At 48.1% G+C, this 13961-nt stretch overlaps 7 protein-coding genes across 7 annotated transcripts; 4 read left to right on the top strand and 3 right to left on the bottom strand.

The window, feature by feature from the left end:
* Positions 1-94: 94 nt before the first annotated feature.
* Positions 95-1759, top strand: BDV27DRAFT_170619 (cytochrome P450; the record flags this gene model as incomplete). The annotated part of the gene is made up of 1 exon (XM_032075353.1): positions 95-1759. The coding sequence occupies one exon, from the start codon at positions 95-97 to the stop codon at positions 1757-1759; it is 1665 nt and encodes a 554-aa protein (XP_031929672.1).
* A 434-nt stretch (positions 1760-2193) lies between these two features.
* On the bottom strand, positions 2194-4649 carry BDV27DRAFT_170617 (MmgE/PrpD family protein; the record flags this gene model as incomplete). Its single annotated transcript, XM_032075352.1, has 6 exons — positions 4420-4649; positions 4138-4352; positions 3791-3889; positions 3229-3692; positions 2394-3172; positions 2194-2326 (listed from the first exon to the last, which is right to left on the bottom strand). Exons 1-6 carry the CDS (start codon positions 4596-4598, stop codon positions 2194-2196), a joined length of 1869 nt encoding a protein of 622 aa, XP_031929671.1. The 5' UTR covers positions 4599-4649.
* Positions 4650-6178: 1529 nt separating this feature from the next.
* BDV27DRAFT_155728 (uncharacterized protein) lies at positions 6179-6435 on the top strand (the record flags this gene model as incomplete). The annotated part of the gene is made up of 2 exons (XM_032072194.1): positions 6179-6218; positions 6284-6435. The coding sequence occupies 2 exons, from the start codon at positions 6179-6181 to the stop codon at positions 6433-6435; spliced, it is 192 nt and encodes a 63-aa protein (XP_031929670.1).
* Positions 6436-6685: 250 nt separating this feature from the next.
* On the bottom strand, positions 6686-7122 carry BDV27DRAFT_125039 (uncharacterized protein). Its single transcript, XM_032066238.1, has one exon. The coding sequence runs from the start codon at positions 7081-7083 to the stop codon at positions 6853-6855; it is 231 nt and encodes a 76-aa protein (XP_031929669.1). The 5' UTR covers positions 7084-7122; the 3' UTR covers positions 6686-6852.
* A 677-nt stretch (positions 7123-7799) lies between these two features.
* Positions 7800-8831, top strand: BDV27DRAFT_125038 (seipin co-factor family protein). The gene has a single exon (XM_032066237.1). The coding sequence runs from the start codon at positions 7851-7853 to the stop codon at positions 8565-8567; it is 717 nt and encodes a 238-aa protein (XP_031929668.1). The 5' UTR covers positions 7800-7850; the 3' UTR covers positions 8568-8831.
* A 772-nt stretch (positions 8832-9603) lies between these two features.
* BDV27DRAFT_143456 (glycoside hydrolase family 71 protein) lies at positions 9604-11041 on the top strand (the record flags this gene model as incomplete). Its single annotated transcript, XM_032070095.1, has 4 exons — positions 9604-9723; positions 9773-10304; positions 10351-10482; positions 10530-11041. The coding sequence occupies 4 exons, from the start codon at positions 9604-9606 to the stop codon at positions 11039-11041; spliced, it is 1296 nt and encodes a 431-aa protein (XP_031929667.1).
* Positions 11042-12321: 1280 nt separating this feature from the next.
* Positions 12322-13677, bottom strand: BDV27DRAFT_170616 (pectin lyase fold/virulence factor; the record flags this gene model as incomplete). Its single annotated transcript, XM_032075351.1, has 1 exon — positions 12322-13677. The coding sequence occupies one exon, from the start codon at positions 13675-13677 to the stop codon at positions 12322-12324; it is 1356 nt and encodes a 451-aa protein (XP_031929666.1).
* Between the last annotated feature and the right edge of the window lie 284 nt (positions 13678-13961).

Here is a 13961-nt window from a genome sequence, read left to right as displayed (position 1 = left end):
TCTATCTCTATTTGTAACTAAGGTCTATGCTAGTGCTCTATAAGAAATTACGCGCTCTTCAAGACTTGTCCGTCGTGCCTCACCAGACCGTATCATGGATTATATCCACTCGCTCCCCTCCAACCCAGCCTGGGGGATTGGTTTCTGTATCATTCTCATCCCCCTGGCCATAATAATCCACGATGTGTACTTGTGGAAGTGCTTGCCTCCAGGTCCTTCCCCAATTCCACTGCTTGGAAACAAATTCCAAATCCCTTCCAAGCACCCTTGGATTAAGTTTCAGGAGTGGTCCAAAATATATGGCCCAATCTATACCATCTGGCTGGGCCGTCGGCCCACGGTGGTGATTTCTGACCCGTTGATCGCCTCCGAGCTCCTCGAAAAACGTTCTACAAAATACAGCACACGGCCCCGGTTTGTCACGATGGGTGAAATCTACTGGGATATGGCCAGCATCCTGGTGCAACCGTATGGCAAGGAATGGCTCATTCGCCGACGGCTCTTGCATTCGGCCCTGACGCCCCGAGCGCTAGAAAATTACAAGGCATTGCAGCAGGCGGAGTCGAGTCGATTATGCTATCAGCTACTAGAAGGTGCTCATGAATGGGAAGCACTGTTTGATCGGCTCGCGTCGTCTATTGTCTTTGCCGTCTCGTACGGGCACCGTGTCGACAGTGCTCAGTCCCCGGTGATTAAACAGCGGCTTGAATTCATGCAGTATGCCTCCAGTTTGAATGTCCCAGGGGCATACCTGGTGGAGTCCTTTCCAATGTTGAAGTATCTACCGGATTGGATTGCACCATGGAAGGCGGAGATCAAACGCCATGGTCGTCTCGAGGCTGAGGCAAACATGAGACTTGTTCGGGTGGTGCGACAGGATATTGAGTCCGTGAAACAGTCCCCAGGAGCAGAGCCTCTTTTCAATAGCTTAACCAAGCAGCTGCTTGAGACCAGAGATTCGGACCCGAAAGCATTTCCGTTGACTGAGCGAGATTTCAGCTACATTCCTGCTTCCCTTTTCGGTGCCGGATCCGATACCACGTCTTCCACTTTATGCTCAGCTATGCTAGCGATCGTGACAAACCCCACAGTTCTGGAGATAGCACAGGCTGAGTTAGATGCAGTGGTAGGACCTCATCGATTACCTACGTTCGAGGATATACCCAGCCTCCCATATCTCCGTGCACTTTGCAAGGAAATCCTGCGCTGGCGTCCTGTGGCTGTATTGGGTGGCACACCGCATGCTTGTTCCGAGGATGATTATTATCGTGGGTACTATATTCCTCGCGGAACGGTGATGTTGGGAAATTCGTGGGCAATCAATATGAACCCTAAGTATTATCCCAATCCGAATCAGTTCAATCCTCTTCGATTTCTAGGCATGGATGCGCATTTGTTGCCTTATCTCCCGAAGGAATACATAGCATCGGTTGAACAAGGAAAGGGTTCTGCGCATCCCAGCAAACTTGGTCATAGCTCATTCGGCTGGGGTCGTCGCATCTGTCCTGGCGCAGATCTTGCAACTAACACTCTACTCATTACGCTGAGTCGGCTACTGTGGTGCTTCCATATTCGACCCATTCCTGGGCAAACCTATGACACATTAAATTATACGAATGGGTTCAACATCAGGCCGCGGAACTTGCATCTGAGCGTGCAAGTTCGCTCCAATCAACATTGTCACATAATAGAAAGGGAATACGAATTGGCGACTGAGTTTCTCAAAAGGCTTTCGCCCTTTGATGAAAGCATGTTGTAAGGCCCCTGTTGACGGGTTTGGCGCTTCGACCGAGATTGCAGGTGAAGAGTAAGTTGCGTTGGAAAGAGAACTAAATCGGCTGGTTCCTAGCCGAACTCTGAGGACGCCAGACAAGACATTAAGTCACTCGCCATGAATCTTTGGGGTGGAGGATTATCCTATAGCAAGCAGCCTTTGCCGTTAGATTTGGTGTTGGCCGCCACAAAAGAGCCAATACAAGCAGACCCTGTATGGAAGTCACACTAATAACCAATCCCTTCATGGCCTACTGTATAGTATTATCCTTTATTCAAGGAATGAAGATGAGTTGATTAGTATAGGCAGATATGGCCGAGCAGCAGAACTGAACCAGGAGGTTGATTATATTACTGTTGCCAATATCCAGGGATATGATAACCATGTATCCTATGTACAGTATTTTCACAGTCTCTAGACTAGAGCCACAGTTCTTTGAGACTGTCTTGATTCTCGAGGTCCCATGCCCTAGTGATAATTTGCTGGATCCGATCTGCGTCTTTCACCTCACCATACTGGGCCAGAGCCTTAAATTTGGTCTCTATCTCCGTTCTATGGCACCGTCCAGTCAGCTCAACTAGAATCACTCACCACCATGGGGATATTCTATTGGACATACCTCGTCAATGGACTTTGTGGATCTCCTTTCAAATACTCCACAAACTTTTCATATCTCTCACCAGACTTGCAAGTTACAATTACCTTGCCCTGCCACTTTTGCGGGAATGCCGCATTTATATCCTCGTCCAATTCCATCCTAACACGTTCCTGGAAATTCCTCAATGATGCATCGTGCAGCGCTTCCTCTGTGAAATCCGTTATCAATGCCTGCCCCTTCTGCGCCGTTACGGCGAGAACGAATCCCATATTGAATTTACTCTGGTGGACCGTTTCACCACGTCCACTGAGCCCGAGTACGTCAAATGCTGCTTGATATGTTCTCGTTACGACCGAGTCAATATCTTCGAATTTAATCTCATGTGTGGAAAGAATCTGCAGCAATGCGTCGACGCTTGGATGTGTATGGCGGCAGGACGCGTGCCATTTGAAACTACTTCCCAGCACGGCCCAATCAAGTCCGAGGTCTGTATCAATTGCGGTGGGGATAGGCGTATCGGGGACGAGCGCGACACCCATGCCCTTAGGCCCTTCCAGCACATCCTTAGGCCCTAATAACCCGGATTTCGCGGCGTAGGTGGCGAATATTCCATCGAAGCAGGCCTTGCCCGTGTGAACTTGCTTTGAATGCGTAGCATCCAGGAGAAACTGCCATAAGCCCGATGCCTGGGTTCCCGCAGTTCCGATCGATGATAGCATGGCCGCGGAGTCGAGACCCAAAAGACGGGCTGTTGCAGCAGCCACACCAATGACCCCGCCAGTTGCAGTGGAATGGAAACGCTGTTAGGACCAGGTCAACGCGATCGTCTGGTGTGAAGAATTGAAGGTGGGCATACTGCGTAGTGACTCTTCCCAAGGAATTCTCCCACCCGGCATCCTACCTCGTATCCAACCACGCAAGCCGTAATGAAGTCTCTTCCATTCGCATTTAAATCCTGCGCCACGGCCAAAGCAGCAGGGAAGATAACCGTCGCAGGATGCATAATACTCCGATTATGCAAATCATCCTGCTCCACAACGTGCGATGAAGCCGCGTTCACCATTGCTGCAAAGGCAGGGCTTGTGCTGAAACCCAGCTCGCTATCTACCAACTCACTTTTCCCGGACGTGGGGCCCATCTGCTTCACAAAGGTGGCAATGGCCTTCACAGCAGGGTGATGACGACCAGCAATGGTGCACCCGAACCAGTCCAGGAAGAGGTCTTTGGTCCGCTGGATCACATCCTGTGGGATGTCATCATATTGCAGTCCCGAGGCCCAGGTGGCTAGACGCTCTGTTCGGGTTGTCATGATTACACAGTCTGCGTATAAATATACACGAAATAATAATATTCTGTCTTCGACATCGCAAACAAGATCATGGAGGTGCTCGATCCACGCATGTATGAATAAACCCCACCCTCGGACCCTCGGCAATGGTTAGAAATAGCCGGTGGTGGGGTCAAGAAGCCTTTATAAAAGATCGGCATCGCAATATTAAATGACACTACGTTGGCTACTGTTGGGAAGTTTTTTAAATCTGGGTCATATCTATAACGATGTGTTCAGGACAACTTGGCACTCATGAATTGTCTATAACATGAATTAATTGTATTTCTAGCGAATCAAATCAACGAATGACAAGTATTAAGTACTGGAAATCTCTTTTCCACCCACTCATGGAACCAAATCAAAATTACATCCTCCCATAAATTCGACTTCCAAATGTCTCCTCATGGATCAATCACAGCTGGATGGTGTAGTCACCGTCGTACTTGCAGTCCTTGTAGACGTGGTCCTCCGGGTTGTCGACGCAGTTCCACTTCCCATCGTTCTCATCCAGATAAGCACGGCCACCGATCGGGTTGGGCTCAATACGCTCAATGGCAAGGGTGAACTTTCCGAACTCGAAGCCATCGGGGAACTGGATAAGATGCTTGCCGTCGTTGCATCGAGCATTTTCCTCTGGTTCCTTCGCGCTCCTGTGTATAGGACGAGCTGGTCAGTAATCCAATATGTATATTTTGTGACAAAAAAGATGTAACTCACCAGATGAGGTTGCAATCAATTGAGGCATCACCGTCCTGGAGCTTGAAGCTCATGGTGTTGGAGAGAGACCCGCGCGCCTTGAGATCGCTGATCACGAACGAGCCATCGCGCTTGGTGACAATGGGAGTAGCAATGGCTGAGGTAGCAGCCAGGATAAGGGCAGCAATAGAGAACTTCATTGTGGAAGAATTGAATTGTAAAGGTATTCTGAGAGGAGAAGTAGATCGTAGTGTTTATTGAGGTTCGTTGTTGATGAGGTTGATGAGAGTATATGCCCCGGTGATTGTGTCTGTATTTATAGATTTTCACAACTCTTGAAGATTTTATGTTTTTACCCAGAAGGGCTTGACACCTGACAAGCACAGGAACAGAAAGTTACCTGTGTTCCACGTAGATTTGCCGGCGTAGCTCAAAGTGGACTTCGCCATAATGCCAAGCAGGAGCTACTGCTGTAAGGCGCCCTAGGAGTCTCGACCCGAGGAACACAACACCGTGATCCCCGTAGAAGCATAGCCAGAATAGTAGAGAAAATATATTTTAAGGCCCTCTCTAAACTTTGACCTCTGTAAGGCGACCAAATACGGAGCGGCCAATACCCCCCCCCCCAGGCGGCCTAATCACGACAACTAGGAATATCGATTCGTTGCTGTGCAAATTCTCCAGACTAGTAAACCACCACGGATGCTCCTGCTCTCAGCAAATGGTTTACTGAACAATATATTGGTTGCGGATGGGCACAGTGTCCTCAATCGCGAGTGAAGCTGCATCAAACCCATCAGTGGGTGGTGATTGTTTCCGTAACTGATGTACTATAGATTTGCTTGTCAGGTATTATTCTCATTGATTACACGGATACATTGCTATGTCTTGTATTTCATTTCCCATTGGGTATATTGCCTTGCCCTTCTATCAGTGGCTGATATGTCTGTTAAAATCGTAGGCGTTGGAGGGGAGGAGTTATTAAAAGATTCAACCCTATATTTAGTATAGTTAAACTGAGTAATTTCAGTTGAGGCCATAGGATTCACTAGACCACGTACACTAGCGCTATCACGATATCTTCATAGCTTCCAGTGTTGATCAGACATCGTAAATGGGGATTGCCGATGCCAGTGTGGCTGAGTAACAATGTAAGTACCAAAAATCCACTCTTGTGCGCATTGATCGGACGCCTTAACCAACACGAGGACCAATTCTATTGGCTTTTGTTTTTGCAGATCATATCTTCGTATGCTTGGGGTTCCCCACATTCCGCCGTGGCGATGCCTCGTAACCAACAATCATGGCCCACCTCTTCATATTGGAACACGTCGTGATGCAGTTGACCATTCTTGACGGGTCGCCTCTATGGATACAGGTTGCCTGAGGATGTTGATGATGATACTGTTACGTCTATCTATCCAGCGTCCCGAAATCCTCACAGGGCTGAGCTTAACCTTCACTTTTGCGATTTCTATTTTTAGGAATATACCTTCCAAGGGCGATTCCCACACGATGCATATAAAGGCTTTGTGCCAACCATGTCTATGACTAGAAATCAAATCAGACAGGCTCAGAATCTAAACATAACCCCATAACTACTCCAAGCTGTCCACTACTCCCTTGAATATATCAACCTCTGTCACAAATCAATTACCATGCAGCTGTCAATTTTTACCGTCATCATCCCTTCCCTTGCGGCGTTCGCTAGTGCTGCCACCTCTGAGAAGCGTCAAATCTCCTCAGTCTCCATCTTCTTCTACACCCCGGATGGTGAAAAATGGTCCCAGACCTTCCCAACGGATATGAGCTCGCATCAAGTTGGTATGTTGAAAACCCCCCGCCCACTACGACCCTTCAAACAATCGATCTAACGCCCAATTAGAAACCAAGAAGACGGTTTCTCATATCTACAACCCTGGTGGAGCGATCTGTGGATTTGGTGGTGTAAATGGAGAGAGGGTGGATGTTCCAATTGGGGACCACAAGCTGGAGACTCCTCAGGTCCTGACGACGGGAACCTGTGCTCATCTCTAGGAGCAGACTTTTTGGCTTCCGTTTATTCGTGTATTTGGTTAAGGAGATTTTGATTTAGAGCCAGACAGTACGTGCCACGGTTACATAATATAGCATTTAAGGTGAACGATCTATGTTTTCGAATAATCACATTGTGTTGTACCTCCCGAATACCGTTACCATGTCCATTATACGTAGTTCTAACAGCAGAATGGTGCTCGGCATTAGGGCGAGTCTCTCCTTCAACGGTCTCTTTCTTGGCTTAGCTGGTTGGTGATTCTCCTCGAGATTTAAGGCACCATTAAAAGCATCCACCCGGTTTTCAGCCAATGCAACATATGTGATGAATACATACCTGAGCAGATATGGCCTCCGAGGGAGGAACCATGGGAAGGAATACCGGGGGAACTAATGCTGTTATATCCAATACCCATATAATCAGTCCTTCAGTAAAGTCAAGAGGGCTCTGATATAGGAGACAGAGTCTAGCCCAGGCAAGATGTATATTCTAGGTAAATAAAATACATCAGAGAGAAAAGAATACGCTATAGCTATAGAAAGGCTTCGGGTGAGTCCTTTACTTCGCTTTGAATCCACCGTCGGGGATCCAAGAGGGAGCCACTGGTATGGCCAATAGTAGGTTGACTTTCTTGCAGTTGCTATGCTCATCGACACGTTATATTATCACCCGGGCATGCTTGACATGTTTCGCATGATCGGCACCTGACATCAGGTCCAAGACATCGTAAAGCAAAAAGTGTTGCGATTTCTTCCGTCTCGACATCCGCCAAGATTACGTTTCCTGGGGATTCCGGCAGGGAGCCCTGATTGGGCCGGATGCTAGGATGATCCGGCCGGTGAGTGGGCGCGTACTTAAAAAAGTCCCACCGTAGCCTCAGGCTAACACGTTTTTCTTGTGCAATGAGCTTCCATATAGAGCCCCGACACAATATATACTAGGCTTAAATCCTTATATCAACGTTTCGTGATGAATAAGGGTATAACTGACTAAAGGCGGCCTGAAAGGTGAAATCAGACTCCAACCGCTTGAATACGATGTCTCTGTTAACACTAACCTAGGGAAGGACAAGATATATATCTATCTGGTTCCCACTCCACCGGCAGTAATCAGGGAATAGTACTCCTACGTAGTTCTCCACGCTCAACGATTACTCCACATAGTAGAGAGAGTTACTAGACTAGTCTGAACGTGGTTAACAGCGGAATGATCCAATGTATAATTATTATTGGATTGACTTGCCTGACCCACAATGACAGCTCTGTGACATCATAGGGCCAGGGGAAAACGAGGAACCAGGATAGATAGATAGATAGGTAGACATCTATACGATGCCCCGGATAAATTCTACAGTCTGTCCATCTACCCTCGATACACTAAACTCAGCAGAATAGAGCTGGACACAAACAACCAGAAGATGTCCCTGAAATCGGCGTCCAGCGTCCTGGAGGGCGCCACTGATAAGACAACGACGACGACTGCAGCCGGCTCCGCACTCACGGATAGTGCCGTGCCAACTGCGCAACGACACGCGAAACATCTTGGTACGACTGTTACCCAGCCTACGAGTCTGACCACGCCGGGCGAGTTTCCCGGTGAAAAGACGCAAGACGATGCCGCCGCACAAGACACATCGGCAGGTCCGTGGTATGAACCGATGACGGCATGGCTCCGAGACGTCGTCCCAAACACATTCGATTGGTTCGAATCCACCGTGAAATGGCTGCTTGCTTGGATCTTTCCCCCTCCTCGCCAAGCGGCAATCTTTGAAGCGGCACTGCAAAAACCCTATGCTACATCATTCCTGGTTTGTCAGCTCATCTGCTGCGGGGTGCCGTTCTTTATCTTTTTGGCCGGTACATTTGTGTTCGCGGCCGTGGCTGTACTACTCTGGGCTATACTATCATTCGTCATCTTGGGACCAATCCTCTTGGTTGCGTCCATGATGGGGGTATATCTGTGGAGTTGGGGCTTGGTCTTGTATGCTGTCATCAAGTGGGTGGACAGAACATTCCTCGGGGGAGTGATTAGCAAGTTCTGGCTTTCACAGGTGCCACGAGAGGAACAGCCTCAGGATATTCAGGAGGACCATGAGCGAAAACAAAAAAAGGAAGGAACAAAAGAAACAAATTGAAAGGACGGTTGGGTCAAAGGGCTTCCTCGAGGAAGACGATTGGAGGGACAAATTAAAAAGTAGTATTGACATAGGACAGGACGGCAGTTAGCGAGGAGGGTAGGATGATACTATTCGAAAGGACGTAGACAGAAAAGCGCGCCTAGTCAAACCAAGGAAATGGTGCATCACGGATCAACCTATCGTGCCACCGCAACGCCCGAAGCCCGACTGTTTCATAGGCATATTGAGTTTATAATCTGATTAGTCGCGTTTCTGTGCAAAGCCATCTGTGCAAATGATAGGCATAAAGTATATTTTTCAAAGTGCGGGGTGGACTCGACCTGCTGATACGCTTGCTGATTGTCCTTTGGGTAGGCTTGCTTGAATGGTCAGAACCCTAATAAACTCTCCCGGATGACCACCTGCATGATATTTGCACGACATGCGCTAATGCAAACAAATGCAGCCTGTTCGCAACTGCCTTTGTCCTGGATACAGGAGTCCCTTATTGAATTGAGCGTTTAAACACCAGCTTAGCTATGTAGGCAATACCCTTATGGCTTCACGATGCTTTATACCACAGCGTTACAGATGACGATGGCAAGGGTCATGAGGCATAGACAACCCGTGTACGGTGTAACATATACATCAGCATGTGGCAGCAATCCAAGTCTCTGCAATGAACATGACTGAACAAACCAGAGAATTAGACAAAATTGATCCCAGACCTCCAAGTGGTTGCTGTATATGTAACACCCGGCAATCTCTATCTAGCCAATGTCAGCGGGCTGGACCTCCCTAGAGTATAGCCGTAGGGTAACATTGGGAATGGTGGTACAACACAGAAGAGTATCATGGTGTGTCGATCACTTGGCTGAGGGGTGCTTCAGTAGACATTCCATTTTGACTGAGCCACGCTGGAAGAATGGGTGGGGACATATTGAATTCGCTCGCTCAATGGGCCTAGCATCCGCATAAATAAAGCCTGGAAAACGACTAAGAAGCAATGTAGAGACCAACCTCACCTCAAGAATAGAGTAAACAGTGACTGATCATGATTTGCAAAGCTCTTTGTGTCATTACGAGCCTTTTGGCTGTAATCTCAGGTCTTGCTACCCCAGCTGAGCTGATCGCTCATGCAGAACCTGGCAAGTATGTCTTTGCTCACTTTATGGTTAGTACGATTAGGCCTTTCCCCATGGATCATTCATGACATACCATAGGTTGGCATTGTCAAGAACTATCAGTTAGCCGACTGGATCGCCGATATGACTACTGCTCAAGCAATTGGCATCGATGCATTCGCTCTTAACTGCGCCAGCATTGACATTTATACCCCTGATCAGCTAGCACTTGCTTACCAGGCGGCCGAGAAGGTCGGCTTTAAAGTCTTTATCTCCTTTGACTTCGCTTATTGGAGTAATGGAGATACAGACAAAATCACCGCTTATATGCAAAAGTACGCCGCCCATCCGGCGCAGATGCAGTATAATGGAGCTGCGATTGTAAGTACGTTTGTTGGAGACAGCTTCAATTGGGGGCCCGTAAAAAAAGGAACGTCGCATCCCATTTGGGCCCTGCCTAATCTTCAGGATCCGGCAGAGGCGACGAGCGGTGCTGCCCGGTCCATCGACGGTGCTTTCTCCTGGTATGCATGGCCTACCGATGGGGGAAACAGCATCATACCCGGACCGATGACGACTATCTGGGATGAGAGGTTCGTTAAAGATCTGGCTGGACGGACATATATGGCTCGTTTGTCTCCCATCCTCGTTATACGTATAAAGGTAACATTGCAAAGCGGTCTCGCCGTGGTTCGCAACCCACTTCAACTCTAAAAATTGGGTTTTCATCTGTGAGAGTCTTCCTACCCTTCGTTGGGAACAGATGCTTCAGCTTCAGCCAAGCCTGATTGAGATTATCTCATGGAATGGTAAATTACCCTCCCAGAAGCGTACCTCAATAGCTAACGGAGAGTAGATTATGGTGAATCCCACTACATCGGACCATACTCCGCCAATCATAGTGACGATGGCTCCTCCCAGTGGGCAGCGGGAATGCCGCATGATGCCTGGCGAAACCTCTACAAGCCTTTCATAAAGGCCTACAAGTCAGGTGCAGTGGTTCCTATCATAGAAGAGGACGAGCTTGTCTATTGGTACCGTCCGACGCCGAAGAACGTGGCTTGCACTAATGATTCCCTACCCCAACCGAACGGTGTCAGCATGCTCCACGATAGTGTCTTTGTGGCTACTATGTTGAGAGAGCCAGCCACGTTGATTGTCACGAGTGGTTCTAACCAGCCAGTGTCTATTGAGGTACCGGCGGGGATTGTCACATCGAATATCAGTATGGGTGTGGGTGCTCAGAAGTTCTCAGTGCTACGTGGAGGGAAGACTATCATGAGTGGCAATGGTGGATTGGAAATTAAGGATAATTGTAAGCATTGGAATTATAACGTTTATACTGGTTCAGTAGCAAAGGATGGTTGAAGTGTTCGCGGTCAGGTTGGGAGTGAGAGAAGGCAGTCATCGAAGTCATTGTATGCGCAGACAAGATTGGGAAATGTTTTTGGAGCGCTCAAATCACTCCCAGTTTCTTCTCAGGGAAACGATAAGTGTATAACAGCGGGACAACGTGCTTATAAAATGTTACTTTGGTCACAAACCTAACGCGAGTGAATGAGATAAACCCATATATCCCAGGCAATTGAATTGCAAAGATGAAAATGAAGGTCTGATGGCAATACGCTCAAGCTAAGGCCAAACCAGAGACTCCATTTCTAAAATAATAAGCCACAGAAAGCCGGCACCTCCAAGCGATTGAATGTCAATACGACCAATTAAAACGCCAAAATGTATATAGGGAACCTAGTGGCAGTTGGTGACTTCTTCTTCCCACTCCTCCTCATCTAAGAGCACAACATCTCTCTGACCATATACCGTCTCCAGCTCAACATCCCGTAAAGATCTTAACGCCCTATGGAGTCCTATCTGAGCGTCTCTTATTGGGGATGTTTGGCCACTCGGTGGGGATATTTATACTTCACGGCTGAACGGCCACAATACTTGCAGGAGCGAGAGTCCAGAAAGGTTCAATGGTGTCAACCAATCGGCACAGAGGCAGTGTACTATTTTTAGATCAATATGTAGCTTATCTACGCGTTTGGGAGGCGCTACTTGTTCCTGCTTGTACTCGTATACGATGACGGGGGTTTTGCTTTGGGGCCCAAACCTAGTAAATGCACAATGCAGTCGAGAAGTGCCGTTGTATTTATCTCAAAACGATTCGTTTTGAACGTGGGCTGCGATTTTACCCATTTCCAGAGGGCTGTAAGTGCAGACTAATACTTGTGAAGACTATGAAAGTTGGCGCTGACGATGTACATGGTAAACCCCAAGCATTGAAGAAAAGCTGGAATGTCCAGCTCTGGTCGGACCATATGTCCTCCAAGGTCTAATTATCAAGAGTTGGAGAGACCATGAAAAACAAACTAGTCTCCAATAGCATAATTGGTAAGTTAAGTTCCGATCGCGGGTTGGATTTACCAGCAAGAGTCATAATATCAAAGACTCGGTATTGCCCTGTCCTCTTTTCTCTTTGTCGTTGTCTATCTGTAATACCTCAGTTATTCTATAACGTTTTCTCCAGCTGCCAAGGTTCATTCATGTTCATTTATCATCACTAAATATAATCAACGATCTATCCATGTAACTACCTCGCTATATAAAGTACAGGTTATAAATGATACACACACACACACACACACACATTAGTTCCCAGAATGACCTGAAAGTGCAGTCGCCAGGCCCGAGCTGTCGACGTTGCCATAGATCCACTGACTGAAGTTGCTGGGAGCGGCTTGGTTGCAAGGGATGCCGGAGGTGTTCTGACCAACGACGTTCGTGCACTGGAAGAGTTCGTACTGGATATCCGTGTCATAATAAGCCTGACCACGAGTGGCATTCAAGCTGGTAATGTTCACGTTCTCAAAGCACATGCCCGGGCACGGGCGCTCATCCGAACAGTAAATCGACGAAGCGATGTTGAACCGGGATGTGCCACGGATGTTTTCCCATTTCACGTCTTCGATCTGCAACGTCGAAGTGTTGCAGCTCTTGTTGGAACCCGCCGAGTAAACGCACTGGGCGACCTGAATCGGCAGTCCCACATTGTCCATTTCGAAATTGCGGAAAGTAACGTTTTTGACCAGACCGGTTCCACCGCCACCCCAGTCGCCATTGCTGGGCGTGAAGATGCGTGTGCCTTGCCAGGTCTTGATATAGGCACCATCCATGGCATCTTTGATGGTCACATTGTCAAAGGTAATATTGAGATTGTAGTCGGGCATGTCTGGATATTGACCGATTGACCCAATCGTAACGCCGGTGCCGCCTTCGCAATAGATGTTCTTGGCGAGGAGGTTCGTGGTGTTTCCCTTGGCTGCGATACAATCGTCGCCCATGATAATGGTGGCATTTTCCACCAGCAAGTTGTCACTTTGCCAGGAATCGTAACCGTCGGTGTTCATGGTGCCCCATTCGCTGTCGCTAGTAGCATTCACAAACAAGTTGGTGAAGGAAACATTCTTGCTCGCCCAAACAAAGGTTGCCCAGAACTGCGGTTGAATCACCCTCAGTCCATCGACAGTTAGGTTGGTCGAGTTGTAGACTGTAAAACTCATCGGACGTCCGGCCTGGTTCGATTCATTCCTGTTTGCATTGTACCAAGCTTGGCCATTGCCGTTGTAAAAGCCGCCCTCACCATAGAAGCTCACATTTTGACCACCAAACAGCCATGCAGTGACTTGATCCTGCAGAACAACACTGATGGCATGGGTTCGCCAGTATGGAACGTTGGCAGAGAAGCGTAGCTCGCCACGGAGGTGCACATCACAATTCAGCAGATTGGTTGTGTTGAGAACGGTGTTTACGTGGAAAACGTTCTCGGAGAAAATGACCGTCCCGTTCGTGCCACACATGTCAAAGGCTTGTTGAATTGAGGGGGAGTCATCAACCTCCTGGCCCTGGTAAATCAGAGATTCGGGGTACAAAGTGCATGTTGTCCCTTGGTTGTCGACCCAGGCGGTCACGAACGTGACCCAGAGGGTAAGAAGCCACAGATTCATGGCGGACTTCGATAGCTGCGCGGGGAATCTTCGGGGGGCAAAGTGATTTACGCAATCTTGCTGGAAAAGATGCCCTCTATATAGCCAAGCAGCGCATGAAGTATTTTCCCCTGGAGGCCACCCCCATGTGTGGGATTGGAATAGGTTACATCATACCCCCAGTCTTCACGGGTTAAGCGAATACCCTCGATATATGAAGTGGATGCTACTAATTTTCACACTCCACTTACACTTTTCAACGGATGTCATAGTAGCCGACTCGCCCAGGCAGGGCGGTAAATATC

This window comes from Aspergillus caelatus (assembly GCF_009193585.1).
Source record: "Aspergillus caelatus strain CBS 763.97 unplaced genomic scaffold BDV27scaffold_48, whole genome shotgun sequence".
Taxonomy (NCBI): domain Eukaryota; kingdom Fungi; phylum Ascomycota; class Eurotiomycetes; order Eurotiales; family Aspergillaceae; genus Aspergillus; species Aspergillus caelatus.
This window is presented reverse-complemented; position numbering and strand designations above follow the sequence as displayed.